A 22,139-nucleotide genomic window follows, 5' to 3' on the forward strand; every position below is an offset into this window, starting at 1 on the left:
GATAAAATATATAATATTGCAAATTCAAGTGTATCTAAGTAATTAACTTCGATGTTAATAAAATTCAAATTTTTAAAAACAATTATTTCTTCTTTATTACCATCCTCGTTCTCAATATATATTCAAATTTAATTTAATCCAATTTTAATATAAATAAAATTTTGAAATATTATGAATATCGAATATTGAGCGGGAACTAACTTATTTGAGCTCCACTAAAACATTTCCCACTGTAAGCAGTCCTCAACTTCTCTCTCAAAAATCCCAGTTTTCTTCACTTCAATCAGCAAAAATGGCAGAATTTTACTCTCACAACGATGAAGAAGTTGAACTTCCATCTTCAGTACAGCAAATGATCAACCAAATCTGCAAAAAAGAGCGACAAAATTCACCAGATGATACAGTACGAAGACTCCTTGTAGCAATCGGAGAAGAACGTTCGCTTTATATTTTGAACGAAATCTCAAAATGTCAGATCAAAAAAACCCTAAGTGGATTCATTGTTTTCATGGCGAAAAAATACTATCAATCGGAAACTCAACAGTTTTATCAGAAGCAAAATCATGAACAACCAGTTCTTTCTGCTGAAAGTTTTTATCATTCGCCTCAGATTCGAAGAAATTCACTGTCTTCTCCGAATTCCTCTTGTTCTTCTGTCAATTTTTCACCTAGAAATCGGCCGATTTTTCAGGATAGAGGTAAAGTTTCCTAATTTTTTTTTAAAAAATTTGCATAGTGTAATGATAAAGTGATATTTTTTTTTATTTTACAAATTTAAATGTGCTTAAAATACATAAATTGTTGAACTTGCATGCATGTTTTTCTATTTTTGTATATTTTTTTGGCTTGTTGCAAATGGTTAAATTATGTTCACTGATTAGCATTAGAGAAATTGGTTATTTACACCATAACCTTATAATATTTATTTGTTTTGGAAACAATATATTAAAATTATAAAGAAGTTATATTTATGAAATTTAAGAAGAAGATGAACATTTTTGTTCTTAGAAAAACAGGGATACACTTTATTATAGTTAAGAGTTTGGAAAGATAAAAAATATATTTCCAATACATAAAATTCTAGTTAGCTTATTAAGTAATTTATGTTTATTTCCTATTTAAAAGTTCCAAAAGATACATATATGATTCTCCTTATATGAATATAAACTTATAAAGTCAATAATACAAAGAGAGCTCCTTTAGGAAGCATTAGTCAGTTTGTTGTTTGGTAGAAGAGTTTTTGTTAGTGTTTGACAAATTCTTCCGGGACAAAACCTTTACGATTAATCACGACTTTTAAAATTTTGGGATCATTATTGAAATGTATGATTATTTCATCTAGAAGTTTAAGTTATTATTATGGAGATATTTTTAGTTAGTTGATTATATTCTCAACATATTCTACGATGGTGGCATGATTTCATTATATTGATTTAAATTTAAGGAAGTAAATCCACAAGAAAACTAAGAAGCCTCAATATCTACTCCTGCTACATATGGATAAAAACCAATTATATTCTTTTATACTTACAATGTACTTTTTTGTTAAGGGGACTAGGAACCTCCTGCTCCCCTCTAGCTTCACCCTTCCCTCACGTGTGAGCTCGATTCTTTATTATGGATCAAGCATGTGGAAATTCTTTTTGATAAGGTGGCAATAAGATTCAAAAAAAAAAATCTATGCCTACTTTGATACCATATCAAATTGTGGGATAATTCATCTAAAAGCCGAGTTGTTAGAGATAGCTCAGTTTTACTTACTTAATTATTCTCAGTAGTCAATACTAATAATTATGTCCCAATACACTTCTCCACTTAAATACGAGCGTTTGACAGAAGAATGCAATCACTTTGCTTAACTGGAAATTAATCATTCCATGCGGAATACTAAAGTCGCCTCTTCTTTTTGGGTTAAAAATGCCCCTTCTTCCATCTATTCGACTCAAAAGTCTCTGGTCTAAGAATATCTTCAGATTTATTGTACTTGATAGACAAATGTTGATAGTAACAAAAAGATTGAAAAGAAAAGCAAACACAACTACCTACTAAATTTGTAAGGTACTAACAGTCATTAGGTTTGAGGTATAAGCCAAGTTAAGCTTGATATATAATCAATATTGCTTTATACCATAGTTGATTGTGATATTAAAATTCATACAAAATATGCAGGTTTTAATACTGGAAAGTAAATGTTATATAACTAATATTGGTATAAGTTATGAGGATTTATGTATTATTTTTTGCGGAATAGAAGGCGGAATAAGTAATACATGTATTAGCAATACTTGAATAAAAGTATCTAAAGATGCAAATGTCCTTAAAATAGGTAATATTTAAAGAATAATTCCCGTATTGTTTATTCATGTATAAATTGAGTATATATCTGGAAAATAGTTTAGGCTTAATGAAGAACTTGTTTAAACTTTTTATTGGTTGCGGTCTCTTCTTCCCTTTTTGCATATTTACAACTCTACATGCAAACTATGTTGCTCGGACCCTCAAAAACTGTTGAACCCGTGTTGGATTTCCCAAAATGCACTACTTTTGGAGTATTCGATACGCACTTTTGAAGAGTCCGAACAACACAACATGTAAACACACTCAGACCTTTTAAAAATTCTAGTTTACCAATGATGGTCTTCCAATGCCTGCAGACATAGTAGGTGATACATCTGATTCTCCTACATCAGGTCCACGAATACCATCACCTCCACTGAGTCCAGTGACAACTAGCTTTCAAAAATGTCATTACGATCCTAGTCCATCTAAATTCAGAGACAGGGCCAGCACACGAGGAATAAGTGAACAGTTGCTGGCACTCAATAAGCTTGAATTCAGGAAATTCTTTTTGATTCTAAACTACATTGGGAGGTAAATTTAGCATTTATTCAAATACTTACTTTGTGACTTCTATATTGCTACAAGTTGGTATTTGATTTGGTATGCGTTTGCAGGAGGAAGGTGGAAGATGTAATTACGCTTCATGATGTTGGTGACATTTTGGATATGATATATCAACCTATGTCTCATTTTGAGTCATATATTTGGAATAAATATGGTCATCTTTGTGAACATAATAAACGGGTGCAGGTGATTTTCCATTCAATTACCACACTTGTATAGTCTGTTTTAATCTGTTAGTTAGTTCGGATTTAAGGTCTTGGTCCCAACCACTGATGTCCTTTTTCCAGAGTTAATGACTATGAACTTATATTTCTGTCGTTACATTTTTGCTTTTGATGTATTTCTTTTTATCATTAGTGTCCACAAATAAGAGACTAGTAATACCTTGGTCTAGGTACTCACATAATTGTCTCTTAAGTCTTAACTATGGAACTATTAATCCAAGAACTGCCTTGTATCGGTGTCTTTCAGTATCTTGATTGGGATTCAGGAAGGACGCATCTTTATCATTGTCATGTCCATTCGGATCGAAGCTATACTTTTAAGGTTTGTCATTCTTGTGGTTCATAACTTTTTGTGATTAAAAATTATTCAAGATAACTCCTTTAGCCTTTAAAGTGTTTTTTAAGTTATTCCTGTGCTTGAATTGGCTGAACAAGATTTCGGACTCCAGTAAATACTGCATTATGTAAATATTTGATTTCTGTAGCACTAGGCTGTGAATGATTCACTTAAGCTTTGTAGGCATCAAAAGTTGAATATAGAACTACTGAAGCTTGCCGTCTCTTGATACTGATACAAGAGCCCGAAAGAAATAACTGTAATGCCTATATTGATTAAGGAGTGGGCAGCATTCATTCACTTTGGACAGTTCATCACGTTTCCCTAAGCATTAATATCCATTTCTTGACTTGTTTTATTTCCCTCCTCCTCAGGGTCCTTACCTGAAAGCAGAAAGAACCCATCTGCAACATTCATTAGGAGATGAGAATGTATTGATTGTCAAGTTTGAGCAAAACACCCCAGGGTGTCCAGAAGAGATTGTTCAGAATGGAATTCTTGTTGGTTTGAGGCGCTATCGCTTTTTTGGTAATTACCTTATACATATGTCGACAAAGTATTTCAAAATTCCTACCTTGTCTTGGAAATATAAGAGAATTTGCCTTCCTTTCTGTAAATTTAGATAGTTTTGCCGATCGACGGTGCATTTTGTGAATTTTATTTTGGAATGCATGTGGCCAAGTCCATTTATTGTTGAGCTTGAGTGCTGCTGATATTTCTTTTAACACAAATATAAGAACATATATAATCTTGTCTCTTCTTGAATGATAGTAGATTCATCTAACATATGTGTCTCTACAGCATAGATATATTGGGCATAAGGCCCAACATTTGCTCCCATTTAAGTCTGATGGTCTTCCATAACATGAAAATACTGTACTTAGAGGGCAAATATTTTGCTTATTATCTACAACAACTTGTAATTAAAAGAAATTCCTGTCTTATGGCCTTCTTTTGTCCTGTGTCAATGTGGATCTTGTTTTCCCAAGTAGCTGTTTGATGGAACTTCTCATGTTACCAATAAATAGAATTGTCATTCTCATTATTGTACTCAAAATCAGGGGTGAAAGTACCTGAGAGGTTCTGTTTTCAAGTGTTTGATGCCAATGAGATTTTGTGTCAATGTGGTGTTTGAACAGTTTATAAGGATGACGGGAAGAAGAGAAGGTTAAAGGACAAAGAGGAAAAGATCGATTCTGTCAAATGCTACTTTGTTCGAATGGAATCTCTTAATCCTTATGAAAATGAAACTTACATTTTGCATGACAAGATGGTTCATGAAGCAAGGTGCAATTTCATGCATGTACACATGGTCTCTAGCATGGCTAAATACATGGCCAGGTTTATTATTTCCCAGATTCTTTTAACTTTTTAATATTTATTGCATATTTGCTGTCTTTCTTTCTGAAGTGCATAGTTACTCTGATAATGCAGGTTCTCCCTAATTTTATCCACGACAGTAAAGCTTCAAGTTGATCTGAATTCAGTGAATATTGACAGAATTGAAGATATATATTGTCATGTATATTACTTATCAAACATATAATATGTGTATATATAATCATGCATACTCTTTGCTGTTTCTCTCTCCATGTATATGCCATCTCTTTATAGTTTCTCTTTCCATGGTCTCAAGATAATGACTTCTCTTTATCATTTAACTGCCTCCTCCTTTGGGAAAAAAATTGTAGGATAAGAGTGGACGAATTATCTATGATGAAGATGGGAAACCACTTATACACACAGATGGGACTGGATATATTTCAGAAGACTTGGCAAGAAAGTGTCCGCAAGATTTTTTCAATGTGAAGCATAAGTGTGCCAACTTAGTGGTAATCTGATTAAACCCAGTTCACTAAGCATTTTCTTGAGGTTGATTATGCTTTTGTATAGCATTAAGAACCAGTAAACCTAATCAATGAAGTAGGTGCTCTCTTTTCAAGAATAGAGGCCCAAGAATCACATAATTTGGCTTTATTCCAAATTTGTCGTATGTTCGGATATAATTCCAGTGGCTCTTCATCTGAGCAATAAAGACACAATCCTTCTAATTTATCTCATTAACCATGCAACTCATAATGAGGCATTTTACTTCCTTATCTAATTTGAAGTATCCAAGTTCACATCTCTGGGCAGAAGCCACTGTATAAACATCAATAAACTTAAAGCAATTCCTTGAGGGTCTCAAGGTCATTAAAGAAAGAATAAACCTCAAGTGAGGAAAGCAATAATATTTAAAAAATCAAGCAAGTGATTTCTTGTTGAACTTCCCATATCTTTGCTGTTCCAGCATTTGGTCATGTAGCCATTGGACATACTAATTATTTTTTTGTGAGCTCATCTACAAAGTTCTTAGAGAAATTAAATAACATAAACACTTGAGGACCAGTATCTAGCTTCTCGATCAGGCAAGCAGATGAAATATAGTTTTCTCTTTGTTTTAGTTTGTTTGTCTTACTTTCCTTTTTAATCCGTTAAAAAAAATGCCTCTCCTTTTTTGCAACTCTTTAAGTCCAACTTTCCACATGACATGCTTAAGACCATAAGATTAAAGAGCATTTTAGTGCATTCTATGTATCTTTATGTAGTTTAAGATTACAAGATTCTAAAGTCTTCTTTACTTTTTCAAACTCCGTGCCAAGTCAAAACCAAACAAACAAATTGACGGAGAGAGCTGCTGAAATTGGAAAAATATATTGGTAGTTCATATACTTTTTTATCTAAATTCATTTGAATTCTCTTATTCCCTTGATTTTCTTTGGTTGTAGGCACTAGACAGTGCACTAGAAATTGTCTCTTGCATGCTTGTATTCATTTAAAGTATCTGACAGGTTCATTGTTCAGTTCTTTGTATCTATTTCCTTCTCTCTTGAAGAACCTCCCATTAATTTTTTAACTAACAATTTCAGAGATATGCCAATGGTGTCAAACTTGGGGAGAATTCATCTGAGTTGGGAGAGGCAGAATTTCAGAGTGGGGAACCGGTAAATGTTTTTGATGTTTACAACAATTGATTTGGAATCCCAGACCGCTGCAATTAGCAAATTTTCATCATTAACATGGTCAGGTTGGTTCTTAGCTGATTAGTTTTCATTCTTCTCTGTCTGTTTAGCCTCTGTTGATGCAGTGCCGTCTATTCTACAATGGTCTTGCTGTAAAGGGAACCCTTCTAGTCAATAGAAAGGTACTAAAACCATATTCTGCTCCACCTGATATGGCGTTGCTTAATATCTTAAACTTAATTGCGTACTTCTGTACGATGGCCTTATTGAAGCAGCCTTATCTTAAACACCCCTTAATTTCTCTGCTCTCTAAGTGAACTTCCTGATGGATACAATGTTCTGTTTTTAAATATTAGCTGCCACAGCGCACAATTCAGATTAGGCCCTCAATGATCAAGGTCGAGGCAGATCCAAGATTGTCAAGAGCTCATATGTTTAACTCATTGGAAATAAATACACCCAGGTATATGGTAGTTTTTAGTTAATTCAATATTTCTGTTAATAGAAAGATAAAAAGTTCATTGTAGGTATCTTCTTTTGACCATGAAATTTGAAATGTTACTTCATGACCCTTCCTGTCTTATTTTAGAAATATTGTAGTAAAGCGTGCAAATACATGTGCATATATGAGGGAAAATATTTTATTATGCATGTCAGTAGTTAGTAAATAACAGTAAGGAAAGACTAGGTTGGAAGAACCACAATATTACTGATAGAAATCAAGTCTATATTTTTATTGCTTACGGGACCGATTTGTCATACCCGTCGCAGTAGAATCCCAAGTGAAAGAGGTGAATTGTTTTGTGAGATTTTTGTAGTATTAAAAGAGCAAAAAGGTTTCCTAATAAAAAAGAAAAGTAAAACAAGGTTTACCATTAGAATTTTTTTATGGAGATTGAAGGATCAACTTGCCTATTACAACTGGCTCTAAAAATGGACATATCTCTTTTCCAATGATTGTTTTTTTAAAAAGAATTCTTCCATGCTATCTTTGTATTACAGAATTTTCTGTTAAAATTTCTGTAGTTACAGTCAATTCAGGTATATCAACTGCTGCAACTGACACCTCTTATGTTCTTCTTTCAGTCTTAAACCTAGGAATACTTATCTATCAAGAACTCTTATTGCTCTGCTGACCTATGGAGGTGTTCCCGTGGAGTATTTCTACGATATACTCAATAATACTTTGGAGGAGACACAAAGGTTATACTCAGATGAGGTGACAGCACTAAAAGGTATTCTAGTTTAGAAAAAATGATAGTAAAACTAAGTCTCTCTGCAGCTGTTTATAGTTTATAATCTAGCATGTTCATGGAGAAATGTTGACCTTCAGATGTTGTTACGCGACAATTTTTAACTTGTGTGCAATCTGGATTATATTTCAGCATGTGGTGACATTTTTGTTCTCAAAATTTCAACTAATCTCTTGAAAGCATGACATGTTTGTATGAACAATTAACAATCTGGTGCCATTACCATTTTTCTAAAAATCCTAGAAAGTAGAAACTATGTTGCTCTGATCCTCTAAAAGTACCGTTGCACCGATGTCGGATCTCCAAAATGCATTATTTTGAGGATTTGGCACACCCTCCGACATTGTTCGAGAACTATAGCAACATAGCATAAAACCAATCACTTCTTATATACCTTCTGATGCCATCTTTGCAGATTTGGTGCTGAAGTTTTAGTGAAAGCATTCATTTACCTGCATTGATCTTAATATGCATTACTCTGTTCCAAGTCTCTATTGAATGCTTTACCAAATCAGACCCTTACTTTTTTGTTTTACTGGTTGTTGCCATGCAGTTGCGGTAAACCATAGAGATCGTGATGATGCCTCTACTGCCACAAGTATGATAATGGCTGGAGTACCTCTTACTGAACCGTATCTATGGTGTTGTTTATCTTCCCTGGCAAAGGAAGAAAGAAATGGGCTCAAGGGAGGAAGACTTCCTATTGCTGATACTTTCTATCTAATGGGGACAGCTGATCCCACTGATACTTTAAATCGCCATGAAGTCTGTGTTATTCTGTAAGGACACTGTTCATATATATCTTATATGATCCTTATCGTCCAATCCTGCTGACTCACCAAAAAAAACTTTTTGTTATGACGCTGTCAACTTCTAATCAAGTGTTTCAGTTTTCACTTAAGATTGAATTTTTGAATTTCTTTTTTGCGTGTATTTTCATTTGTCTATTAGATGGTTTAGTTAGCCACATAAAATATGTCGTATCCTTTAATTATACGCATCAACCTCAAGTAGAAAATTCCTTGGAATTTATCGCCTGTTTAGGCAAATGTATATAATTAAAGGAAATGACATATTTTATGTGACTATCTAATGGATGAATGAGAACACACACAAAAAGTTCAAAAAATTGAATGAAAGTGTCTAAATGGAACACTTCATTGAGGTATTCAATTGAAACAACCCTTAGTTCGAGAGTCTAAATGGAGTATCCGGCAAGTTTAAGGGGCAGTATGACTCTGAAGTAGTTTGATGAAAGCTGATTGGTAGAATCTATTTCATTGATGCACTCATTATCAACTTACCCGTTGATTGTTACGATCTATCTTATCTTTGCACATTGGCTCATTAGTCTGATGATAAGGTTGCAGAGCCTGTATTTTTAGCTGGAAATTTATGAAGTAAAACTACGACATTTTATGCAGTGAACATGGGCAAATATTTGGAGAGGTATTAATATACAGGAATCCTGGACTTCATTTTGGTGATATCCATAGGCTACTTGCTGTCCCTGTGAAGAACCTCGGAGACATAGTTGGAAATGCTAAATATGGAATATTTTTCTCCACAAAAGGTCCGAGATCAGCGGCCACTGAAATTGCTAATGGTGATTTTGATGGAGATAAATATTGGATCTCTCAAAACCCCCAGGTCAACTTTATCTTTACTACCGACTAATTGTTCTAATTTCTTTGCTTAATGATTTCATTGAACTGCCTCAGATTAAATCCTCCATTTGCACCTTACATGCCCATCTAGTAATGACAATGAAAAGAAAAAAGAACATATTGTTAGGTCATTTCATTTCTTGAATGAATGAAAATACTGAACGAGTTCCGTCCAATTTGCGCATGTTATGTTTTATGCTTCAGCTGTTAAAATATTTCACTGCAAGTAGACCGTGGAGCCGAATCCATTCAACACCAAAGGCATTGCATAGGGAGCCCAACAACTTCTCTGCGGAGGAAAGGGAGCATGAACTCTTTCAGACATTTCTAGAAACTAGGATGCCAAAGTATGTATAGAATGCCCTTTTTGCCTTTCAAAGTTAGAATAGTCTCTTTGATATTGTCTAAAACATGTCTCCTTGGTGAAGAGTGCAACACACAGTTCCAGTATATCTGAATGGTAAAAGTTGCTCATCCTTGGGAGTCGGGAAGTCCCCGAGCTAATGAACATCTGATGACTGTGGAACACTTCTCTGAAAGGGACAATCTTTTTGATAAGTTGTTTTAATTTAACCTGGTTAAGATTTCTGTTGTATATATCAATCCTGATCCTGAATTAATTGCTCATTTATCGCTGAGCGATGGGTTCAACATTTGAATTCTTACCATTGAACCCATTGCATTTCTAAAATTATGGTTTCATAGTTACTAGTTTGAAATTTTTTAATGAACCTTACACATATTTATATTCTGTGTCAAATGTACTGGGTTCAGTTGTACCCGTTACTTCTACTCTCCATCCACCTCTGGCTTTTACTACATTAAAACAAATGCTCATGTTTCGCTTTTATTCACTTGGTTTACTCTTTCAGCTATAGCATGGCTGATGCTTCTGCTAACTGGTATGCACTCATGGATAGACTTCTGATATTGGGGAAAAATAACACCATAGAGAATGAAGAGACAAAGTCAGTGAAAGAAAAGTTGTTCGAGTTGATTGATTTGTATTATGATGCTATAGACGCCCCAAAAAGTGGGAATAAGGTTACTTTCTTTAACCTTATCTCTGTTTGATAGACCTTATTGTGACAATCATATACTCAAGTGAATCTTTTCTACTATTCTGTTCCCTAAATCTTTTCTATTAGATTGATACCTCTGTTGCCTGAGAACTTCAGATTTACTAAACATGTTTTGAAGAAAAATATGCACATCTAGTCCATAAGTGATTTGACAATCTACTCTTGCTTCTAAAGCTAGAGTTGATATTGATTGAACATTTTTGAATTAATGGTCAAAACACACCTAAAGTATCCCTTTTTCGAGTTTCAAACCTGAACTATAAAGTAGGTAGCTCGAAAAACCAGGATACTTTAGCTGTGTTTTTGGTCTTCCTCAATATGTTTTTGTTAATGTTTTTAATTTTGTTGAGTTATCAAATTCTTGTCTTACCGCTCTTGCTTCTATCCAAGGTCTACATCCCAAAGAGGTTGAAAGTAGACAAGTTTCCACATTTCTTGCAAAAGAAAGAAAGTTATCACTCTACCTCTGTCTTAGGAGAAATTTATGACCGAGTTGAGAAATTTAAAGCTGAAGAACCAGTTGCTGTAGGCAAGTGTTTGATCCATATACTGATTGAATATTGCAATTGCTTTCTGGTTGTGCATTTGACATATAGTATTTTGTATGTCCAGAAATTAAGAAACTTCCGGCTTTTGAGGTTGGAATCCCTGAGACATGTTTGAGGTTATGGGAAGAAAGGTACAGAAAGTACAGATTTGAGATGAAGGAAGCACTGAACACCAGCAGTGAATCGAAAAATGACTTAGCTGACCAGGTTATTAAAAAGTACAAACAGGTAAAACCTTCTTTTCTCAAGCTTTGAAAATTTCTTTGTTGATAACCACATCGGCCCACCTCATAAGCTAGCTTTTAGGATTGAATTAGGTTCGAAGGTCCATAACAACCTTCAACAATCATTTTAAGAAGGTGAAAAGGTGAAAAATACCCTCTACTATATTGAATATTAATGTTACCTTTTGTTATACTTGGGGGTCATTCACACCTTAGGGGTCATACTTACCCTTGGCCCCAATATAGAGCTCCAGTGTGTATCGGTATCCTAACTTAAGTTTAGCTGAGGATAAGTCGGTTCAATCTGGAGCTCCATTACTGGCAAGACTTAGGGGTCGTTTGGTGTGAGGGATAAAACTAAATAATCATCGAATAAGAAAATAGTGATGGGATAAAATTTGTGTCTTGTTTGGTTGCCATGTTTGGGATAACTGTTTCGACCATTTATACCATAGTGATGAGATAAGTTATCCCATATAAATGGTCGGATAAGTTATCCCATCCTGGGATAACTTGTTCCAACCAAACGAAGTATTAGATGAGGGTAAAACTAGATATTTCGTATAAAAAATGGGCACATTTGGACATTTTCTCTTATAAGAAACCAAACGCGAATAGCACAATCTAGTGGTATAGGTGGATATTTTCAAGACAAATCGCGAGTTCAATCCTCACCGATCCCATTCCTCCTTCCTCTCCCACGATTCATCGATGCAATAAAAAATTTCTTAATCCAAAAGCCACTATGAGTGTTCATTTCTCTCCCTTGATTTTTCAAATTTTCATGCAGCTGTTATATGAAGCACCGGATATGGAGGAGAGCATAAGGAGTACAACGGACATATACAACGATGCACTTGCTATTTATCGCGTGACTTATGATTATGCGAAGGCTATAGGCGATGTTAGAAAGTGTGGTTTTGCATGGAAAGTTGCAGGTACAGCCCTTTGTAGACTTCATGCTGAGCTTCATGCAAAGGAACATAACCAAAAGGTAATGGCTATGTCACCTTCTATATTACATAACTTATTGAACTTAAGGATCCATCAAAGAAGTGTCTAACATGTAAATATATGTATTGACAATATAGTGTATTATATGCTTTTATTGTGTTAGTATTCTTGTCTCCCACTTTAATTAATTGAACTCTATTACAAAAAACACAAGTTACTTAGGTATGAAATGCAAATATTTTGGAATTTACACACACTTGAATGAGACATGACCCCATAAATTATTTTTTATATACCTCACTCAAAATATTGTGTTTCTATTTATTTTTCTCTTTTAAGATTTCTCTTAACCAAATCTTTCAAAGTTAGGGGCTAAGCTGGTATGTTCGTTACGAGTTCTCAATAGTTTTAGTTCAAACTTTAAATTTGCAATAAAAAATTCATTATAAGTGTATAATTAATATCGTTAAAAATTGTTTTCGTTCGAATAGGATAATATTTGAGCTACAAACATACTACAATTTTTATTAATTTTTTTTTTTAAAAAAAGGGGTCTCTAACTACAATTATATAATAATAACTTCTGAAGCTGCATTTATGAAGTAATTCGATCAAATTGTAGTGAATTTTTTCACCAATTTAAGACATCACATTGGTATATTATTATTACGTATTATTTTAAAAAAAACTTAACGTGCCATTTTGTACAATTCAATTTAAAATTCTAAAAAGTAAAAGCCCGATCATTATTTTATTATAAGATAAAAATTCACAAACCCATTATATTGGGTTTTCTAGTCAGCATGTAGATTCTCCCCTATATTGTTATAATATAGAAATTTTGAAAAAAAAGTATATTGTTAAAATATTTATGAACGAATACACGCAAAAGAATTGAGAAAATTGTTTAATTTTTATAATTTGACTAAAAAATATCCAAAATTAGAAACCTCAAAAGTCAAAACTATGCTCCAATAATAATTTCAAGTATTGTCAACTAGTATCATTTGACTACATGACCCTAGGTAGAATATAAGAAAATTATGTATTTATTATTACTATTAATTAATAAATTTTTCTTAGTAGTCTATTGCTAATCTCTTACATATATTTGAAATTTTATTATTGACATAATCATAATTTTATAAATCGTAAATAATTAAATTTATAGTTATTTTTGATTCCTTACTTTATCTAATTCAGATCAATTTAAATCAGTCATGATTTAATATTTGGCTTTATAAGATTATTAAATAATTAATTTTTAAAAAAAATATTATCTTAACCTGAAATGTCTTATATTCACTATAATATTAATTTTTGCAACTAAAAGCATTACGAAATACAATACAAGCAGGGGCGAAGCTACCTTCGTAGAAGGGGGCGGAGCTACCTTCGTAGAAGGGGGGCTCATTTGAACCTCTTTCGACGAAGAATTATATTATTTATACATAGTTAAAATAAGTTTATATGCATACATAGTAGAATTCGGACCTCCTTCAGCTATTTATTTTTACAAATTTTGAACCCTCTTATTGAAAATTCTGACTTCGACTCTGAAATTGTCTTCATTTTATTTTAAAATACTTTAGAATAATTTTCATAGTTCATGTAACAATTGACTCTGTTAAAAAGGTTTTTAAAACTGTAATTTATAAGAGAGATTCAAACATTTATGTTGTTATGTAATGTATTGTAATTTACGCATCTTTATTCTTGTGAGATTGTATACGCTAGCTACTCTTCTAATTCCTATGACGAATTTTATAATTAATTATTCAAAATCTTATTATCAAAATATTTATAAATTAACACTCACGCAAAATTGACAAGAAAAAAATTGTTCCATTAAATTCTTATAAATTAGCATACATTCTAAAATGGTGAGATGGTATGTTTCATAAAAAAAATTCATTAACTCATCCATATACAATATGCCAAAGAAAATGCCAAAATCATCATCCACATCTCTCAAGAAAATGACATGTGGCAAAGTAAAGGAAGAATCAAGAATTGATGAGTATATAATTTATTTATTGAGTACGTGTACTATAATACTAATCTATTTTTTTTTTATTATATTATATATGTAGCAAAAATAAAAGTAAATTACTTACAACTTACTAGTGTATGAGAAAAAAAAATGGATAGCAAGATGAAGGAGAAGAGTGAAGCGGTGTTGGACATGTCACCCAAATCAACGGTTGAAGGTGGTGTTGAGGATATCTACGGAGAAGATTGTGCCACGGAGAATCAACTCATAACTCCATGGGCTTTCGTTGTTTCTAGGTAATTATTTTGTTCGTATCAGCTTTCGAACGTCTCAAATTAAATTTACAATTTGCTATTTTTCCTTTCACTTGTATAAATATCGATTAATCCTCAATGAGAGGATGATGTATATATTTTCTTCTGTCTCAATTTATATATATGGTATTGTTTTGGTTTTGAAGAGTCAAATTTTGATTATTGATATATTTATTGAATTCTAGTAAAAATAATTATTTGAAATTTATACTTTCTTTGTTTTAATATAGTAATACGTTAAAGATAACAATAGGTAATAATACTAATCAAATAAAACTATTTTTGTCTTTTCATAAAAAAATAAAATAAAATTTTAAATAATAAAAAGTATAGTAAATCACGATAATTAACCAACTACACTATTTTAAAGTGCCTATGAATTTACCGTCAACTTGATACGGTGAAATCACGTTTTTGTTTTTGTCAATATAATAAATAAGTTTAATTTTTCAGTAAACCAAAAAAGTATACTAATAATACGTGCATAATTTAATTTTTTTTCTCATTTGACCGTTTTGAATAATATCTAGATAAATATTTGAATATAATCAGAATGATATAATAAATCATAATAATTAATCATTACTTAGAAGACAAGTACAAAAATTATGATGAAAGAAAAATTTGTTTGACTCGAAATCTGAAATGACCTATAAGAAACAGAGAAAATTAATAGTGTAGTGTTAGTAGCGGTGTATTTGAACCTAAGAACTCTTGATTCTCAACGTACTAACACCTTAACAAAATGTTAGTGATTGATTAATTCACTTAAAAATTGGTGATTACACTGAGTAAAGTGTGTTAATGGTATATTTAAGAAATATTATTGACCAACAAACTTGTGATCTAAATTGCGCGGATTCTTTGCTTTTGATGTTGTACCAGTGTCAAATTCTCTGAAAATACACTTCTTTGGAGAATTCGATTCTCACCCATTGACATTTCTAAGAGTCCGAGCAACGTAGCTTGTAGACATTGAATAGGGAGATCACACTACATCAAAGATAATGGTAATTAATTCTTAATTGTCTTTAAATATGTAGTTTTAGCGACAATTAACACTCTCTGTTTATGTACCTAAAGCATTTAGTGATATTAGTCTAACGATACTTAACTAGTGTCTGTACTAGAGTCGGTAAAGACTTTAACACTCTTTATTAATGTCAATATTTATTGCCGCAAAAAATTGTTTTTGTTCTAGTGTCATATTCATGAATTATTAAGAGTTGCAAGTTTGTGAAAAAATAGTTTTTCTGATCATTTTGGGAGTTTGTGATCTTTTATCAGCAAATTTGTCTGTAAAATGTTGTATATTTGTTAATATTTTTGCTGGGAAAAAATTTAGTGGTTACAACTTGTTGAGGGATCCGCGCTACAACAAAGGGCTCGCGTTCACGGAGAACGAAAGAGATGTTCATTACTTGCGAGGCCTTCTTCCACCCGCGATTATACCTCAAGAGCTTCAGGTATTCCAGAGTGATCTATAGGTCATGAATTTGTGTCGTACGTGAATCAGTTATTGATGTTTGTGTCACGTAGGATCGTACATTATTATATACCGTGTAATGTGGCCCTTTTGTGAACCCTGCATGAACACGTGATAGTTTGTTTATTGATGTCATTTCAGGAGAAAAGACTTATGCAGAGTCTTCGTCGATATGAAGTCCCTCTGAATAAATATGTTGCCTTGATGGAACTAGAGGTAAACTATAAGCACAAAGGCTTGACTTACGAATTTAGTTATGCATCGGCTTTGCTATTCAGGGGCACGGGTCATTGTCACGTACGATCACTTTAACTTTATCCATTCGTAAGTCCATAAGACCACAATAGTGAAGTCGCCTAGTTTTTTATTCGATTGAAGTAACTGAACTTTACCTGCTACAAGAGTTTGGTAGAACACAAAGGTAATCTTGATATGTATGTTTTTTCGTGTAGCGGAAAAAGACTTAAAATTAGTGATTTCACGGTTATAGTTGGTAAAGATTGTATGACATAGTTCATATTTCGAGAGTCGACAAAAGAAAAGTTTTGACTTTCGAAATTTGAAAGATGACATATACACTGGGAAGTCTGGAATATGTAATGTTATTGTTATAGTTGGTGAATTTCAGTTTGTTGAATGTGGCAAAAAAAAATGGTTTTTGTGACTTTGCTGTTATAACGCGGTAAAGTTGAGAGGCCATACGTGAAATTGACGTTCTGATGGTATTTTATTTAGCCAGCCTTCTCATTCTGCCTTTGTTTTCTTTTTTCTATTGTATTTGCAGGAGAGAAACGAAAGGTTGTTTTACAAGCTTCTTATCGATAATGTAGAAGAGTTGCTTCCGATTGTCTATACTCCGACTGTTGGCGAGGCTTGCCAAAAATATGGAAGCATTTTTAAGCGTTCGCAGGGTTTATACATCAGTTTGAAAGAAAAGTATGGTACTTTTACGAGTGGAAAGTGTATTTACTACTTCTTAATGAAAGTAATTCGACTAAAGATGAAAATGGTTATTTTTTGCAGAGGGAGGATCCTTGAGGTATTGAAGAACTGGCCTGAAAGGAAAATACAAGTTATTGTCGTCACGGATGGTGAAAGAATTCTTGGACTTGGAGATCTCGGTTGCCAGGTAATCCATCGACACATATTATATTAGTTTGTCATTGAGGGTCTATCAGTAACAACCTCTCTACCCCACAAAGGTAGGTGTAAGGTTTGCGTATGCGTTGCTCCTTCTAGACCTCACTTGCGGGATTAATTATACCGAGTATGTTGTTGTTGTGTATTATATTGTCACAGGGAATGGGTATACCAGTAGGGAAATTGGCTCTGTATACTGCACTCGGTGGAGTCAGACCTTCAGCGGTACCAAAACTCGTTAAAACTTATATATTATACTATAACTTTGTAATTATGAACATCCTGTCGTTTTGCTCAAATGTACAGTGTTTGCCTATAACCATTGATGTCGGAACAAATAATGAGCAACTATTGGAAGACGAGTTCTACATTGGACTCAGACAAAAGAGAGTCACCGGGAAGGTCACTTCTATAATAGCATAACTTTGTATCGTATTTGTTGTAAATATAAATTGAGATTTGCAGCATGTTCTTAAGACATGTCTATTTGTTTTGCTTCTCGTAGGAATACTACGACTTTCTTGATGAATTCATGAAGGCTGTGAAGCAAAACTATGGCGAAAAAGTTCTTGTACAGGTTAGTAGTTTGAGACTTGTTGAGGACCACATCGACTTTCAAGTAACGTCTGATAGTTGTGACGTCATGTGCAGTATGAAGATTTTGCGAATCACAACGCTTTTGAGCTGTTGGCGAAATATGGTACCACACATTTGGTATTCAATGATGATATACAGGTATGTTGCTTTTTTTTGGCCTATATAACCGGACATTTGCTTTTGTTCGAGTTTCTGATCCCACTAATGCTGCAGGGGACAGCTGCTGTGGTACTTGCTGGACTTGTTGCATCGCTTAAGCTGCTCGGAGGATCCTTAGCTGATCATACGTTCTTGTTCTTCGGTGCTGGAGAAGTAAGGCTACAACTTTCTTTTGAAGATTCAAGTTTTCAATTTTTTGTCTAAAGCATCTAAAAATGGATACAAATGGTAGCAATGAATAACTTAGGGAAAGAATACAACAATTCAATGAGATATCCGATTTATATTCGGAGGAGATATTATGCATCGGAAATCATATAAATTTTTTTTCCTCTACTCGTGTCGATAACAGATATGGATGTATCATATTGAAATAAGCTTAAAGTCATTAAATTGTTCTCATGTCGATCTCTTCGTGATCACAGGCTGGAACTGGTATAGCAGAACTCATAGCACTTGCAATTTCAAAGAAGGTAAAAGAATTTGGTTGCCAATGGTTTGTTAAAGTCGTATTCTCGTTTAGTATGTTTCACTTAATAAATTGTGTTTGTTATCTGCAGTCAAACGCCCCTGTGGAGGAAGCGCGTAAAAATATCTGGCTCGTAGACTCAAAGGTAGAAAAAACATGATTTACGATTGGTTACACAGGCGTCTATATAATCAAGTGATTATGTGCAGGGTTTAATTGTAAACGCGCGAAAGGAATCACTTCAAGCTCACAAGAAACCTTGGGCACATGAACACGAACCTGTCAACAATCTCCTCGACACTGTTAAGGTTTGATCGCTGAGCTCTCTAATCGAGGATCACCACTTTTAAACTCCTTCTGTATGTGATTACGCTTCTAAAATTTATATTTTTAGGCCATTAAGCCAGCTGCCATAATCGGAACGTCTGGAGTTGGACAAACATTTACTAAGGAAGTGATTGAGGCTATGGCCTCCATAAACAAGGTGTTTCATTTCCGCGATTTTCCATTTCCTCTCCTTCCAATCGAAATTTTCTTGAGCTGACGGATTAAAATATGATTTGCGCAGAGACCTCTCATTATGGCTCTCTCAAACCCGACTGCACAATCCGAATGCACTGCTGAAGAAGCTTACACTTGGAGTGAGGTAAGTAGCTAATATTCATGGTAATGGAGATATATATGATTTGAAACCATTATTTCGAAAGTACAACGAGTTCAATGCTAATAAGAATCTTGAACGTTGAACCCATCAAAGTTCAAATTTGTGTTTTGGTTAAATCTTGTACTAAACGCTCACGACGTTGATGTTGTTTCTTATCCTTTTATGAAAAGGGTCGAGCCGTCTTCGCTAGTGGAAGTCCATTCCCTTCAGTAGAGTACAACAACAAACTCCACATTCCTAGCCAGGTCTTCAAATGCATATATATGCTTAAATTCCTTTTGTGAAGTACCATTACAATCGACTCAACTATGGTTAATTTACGTTTTTTTCGTGCAATATCACAGGCAAACAACTGTTATATATTCCCAGGATTTGGTTTTGGCTTGGTCATGGCTGGCGCTATCCGTGTGCACAACGACATGCTTTTAGCAGCTTGTAAGTACTCTTTCATTTCAATTTGTTCGCCTTATTACTTTCCTATTAAGTCAAAGATCTCTTTTCTCTTTTCATAATGTCATGTTCACGTACCCGGTACCACATAGCCAAAAGCCACATTTACTTTCTTAAAACTCCGTCTCAAGTTAAAACCAGACAATCAAATTGAAACATAGGGAGTTATCTTGACTATAAGTGGTGGTAAATGGACGAGTTGGGTTAAATTTGGACAAGTCGATCCCCTCCCCAATCGTCCATCGTGTAACATCCTCCCCTCGACTTTAAACTTTAGTATTAATTTTTGTTTACGCGAAACAGCGGAAGCGTTGGCTGGTCAAGTAACTGAAGAACATTATGGCAAGGGAATGATTTACCCTCCATTTGGTAATATCAGAAAGATCTCAGCTCATATTGCTGCTAATGTTGCTGCTAAAGCATATGAACTCGGTGAGCCCGTTTCTTCCTGGATTTAAGTTATATGTACTGACAACGCAAAATATGTTACACTATTCGTATAAGTCAATGTCCATTATATAAACTCATTTATAATTACCTTTTAAGTGATCTGATCGTGTTATATACGTGAAGGTGTTGCGACACGTCTGCCTCAGCCTGCAGATTTGGTGAAGTATGCTGAGAGTTGCATGTACACTCCGAATTATCGCAGTTATCGCTGATAAATTAAAATTAAATAAATAAACTTTTTACATGTTGTAATTTTATTTATAGGTAAAAATAATGCTCCCTTTAGAAAGGATGAATTGTAGTCCATGTAAAAGTAGCAATGTGTTTGTACTATAGTTTGAATAAAATGGGTCTTGATTGACCTATATGACAATAAAGAATATTATATTTGAAAAAAAGGTTAAATATATATTCTCAAAACTTTCATAAACATAAATAGTATGTGTATATCTTGCGGTATATATATACTTTTTTTTGGTGAAGAAACCATTTTTGTGAAGGAACGAGTCCACTAACATTAAATGGGCCAGATTCAAAAACGTTTTATGGGAACTCAACAAAGAACCCTTTGCGTGAAAGTTTGAGACCTTGTTTGTAGTCCATGTCGAATCAGGGATAGAGCTAGTAAGAGTCTAGGGGATTCATTCGAAAGTTACACTTCCATGTTGAATTAGGGACAGAGCTAGTAAGAGTTCATTCGGAAGTTACACTATACATTATTCAAGGATAGAGCTAGTAAGAGTCTGGGGGTTCATTCGAAAGTTACACTTCCATGTCGAATCAGGGAAAGAGCTAGTAAGAGTTCATTCGGAAGTTACACTATACATACAAGACTAATGTTTTATGTATATTGCATACCGCCTTTATGAATGCTAGCTCCACCGCTATGTCGAAATCAAGTTGAAAGTCAAATTCAATCCGTTATTTTTTTCTATTGAACAAGTGTTCTAAATCCATTTTTCAGCGTGTTTTTCATAATAACAATAACTTGCTCATTTCATTAATGAAAAGAAAAGTGGAGGCTCCAAATGTAACACTTCAAGTAGAGTATGATAAAGAAGCAACATATCCTAGATTAGGTATCAGTTGTTTTCTGTTTCGGAAAGTCTAATTTTATTCGTACAAAACAAAATAAATGATCATGATACAACATAAAATAATAATCCAAACTGTCCTTTCGACTCTAGCTCTTTCGACTTCAACGCTCTTTCACTTTGATAAGAACTGGTGTCCTCCATTCTTCGTGTTAAATGAGATGAGAGAAGTATCACAAAATGTATTAATATTGATGAGTCAAGGAAGTATAAATTCAAAATATCCCTTGAGACGGTTAGTAGACTCTGTAACATCTCTTGTCAATAGCAATTCGAGAAAACAATTTAGGATCAAAATTACAATAATATGTATTCATATTTGTTAAAGAATGACAAAACTCCCACATCGGTGGTTAATGAGATGGGTGGACTCCTTATGAGGCTATCATCTTTTAAGTTGGAGTTGACATTATTTTAAATTTATAGACATGAAATATACGGATGAAGATCTAATAAGGTGTTTAACGAAATTTATTCGTGGAATGCCTATTGACTACCATGATATTCCGTATGTAGACTTATACGGTAATAAAGAGCTAGTTTTTGGGGTGTGAGTTATTGAAATTGAAATTGGATTTTTTATTTTCAATATTTACTATTATTTTGGTCACAAATACTTTAAATATATTTGATTATTTTGTATCTCCACCAATATGTGATAAAAGTTTTTTTAAATTTTTTCATATATAAGTAATTATTAAAGAGTGCATTTATAACTTATAATATAAATTATTAAATACATATATGACAATTATTTTATACAATATAGTTATTATTTATATTTATTTACACAAATTATCTAATTATATTTTAGATGATATTTAACATTTCTAACCAAAGATGAATTGTAGCACAAATATATAACTAGTAGCATCTTTATGAGTACCATATGCTCCAATTCTATACTTTGATTCTTATTGTTAAAATGCTTTTGATATGTCTTGAATGTTTGATTAATTTAATGCAAATATACTAGGACTCCATTTATAATCAATTTATTTTTATCCATATAAAATAAATGAATTTGAAATTTAACTTGTTTTAATTAATCCTTCTGATTTCAACCTAATCTGTTTAGTGTTATAAAATTTATGATTATTACGTATTTTTTCTTTTTTTTAATCATAC

At 33.3% G+C, this 22,139-nt stretch overlaps 2 protein-coding genes across 5 annotated transcripts; both read left to right on the forward strand.

Annotated features, from left to right (window-relative positions):
- The first annotated feature begins 185 nt into the window (after positions 1-185).
- LOC101257834 (probable RNA-dependent RNA polymerase 5) lies at positions 186-12,357 on the forward strand. 4 transcript variants are annotated; one of them, XM_010315435.4, is made up of 19 exons: positions 186-698; positions 2,655-2,871; positions 2,955-3,090; positions 3,376-3,450; positions 3,840-3,993; positions 4,605-4,806; positions 4,900-4,987; positions 5,157-5,297; positions 6,375-6,449; positions 6,578-6,649; positions 6,824-6,930; positions 7,554-7,702; positions 8,274-8,499; positions 9,145-9,370; positions 9,592-9,734; positions 10,260-10,431; positions 10,860-10,998; positions 11,082-11,245; positions 12,032-12,357. In XM_010315435.4, the coding sequence occupies exons 1-19, from the start codon at positions 293-295 to the stop codon at positions 12,302-12,304; spliced, it is 3,165 nt and encodes a 1,054-aa protein (XP_010313737.1). In that variant the 5' UTR covers positions 186-292; the 3' UTR covers positions 12,305-12,357. The 4 variants fall into 4 exon arrangements, 3 of the variants coding, with proteins under 3 accessions (XP_010313737.1, XP_069148938.1, XP_069148939.1); XM_069292837.1 differs by having other exon boundaries at positions 2,691-2,871; XM_069292838.1 differs by lacking the exon at positions 186-698 and adding an exon at positions 2,519-2,591 and having other exon boundaries at positions 2,691-2,871.
- A 1,918-nt stretch (positions 12,358-14,275) lies between these two features.
- On the forward strand, positions 14,276-20,315 carry LOC101258131 (NADP-dependent malic enzyme). The gene is made up of 19 exons (XM_004251584.5): positions 14,276-14,484; positions 15,848-15,968; positions 16,130-16,204; positions 16,773-16,924; positions 17,012-17,117; positions 17,288-17,353; positions 17,435-17,530; positions 17,634-17,705; positions 17,780-17,863; positions 17,939-18,037; positions 18,310-18,357; positions 18,445-18,498; positions 18,563-18,661; positions 18,748-18,837; positions 18,922-18,999; positions 19,188-19,262; positions 19,362-19,452; positions 19,771-19,899; positions 20,041-20,315. Exons 1-19 carry the CDS (start codon positions 14,339-14,341, stop codon positions 20,127-20,129), a joined length of 1,770 nt encoding a protein of 589 aa, XP_004251632.1. The 5' UTR covers positions 14,276-14,338; the 3' UTR covers positions 20,130-20,315.
- The last annotated feature ends 1,824 nt before the right edge of the window (positions 20,316-22,139 follow it).

Source organism: Solanum lycopersicum, chromosome 12 (assembly GCF_036512215.1).
Source record: "Solanum lycopersicum chromosome 12, SLM_r2.1".
NCBI classification, from domain to species: Eukaryota; Viridiplantae; Streptophyta; class Magnoliopsida; order Solanales; family Solanaceae; genus Solanum; species Solanum lycopersicum.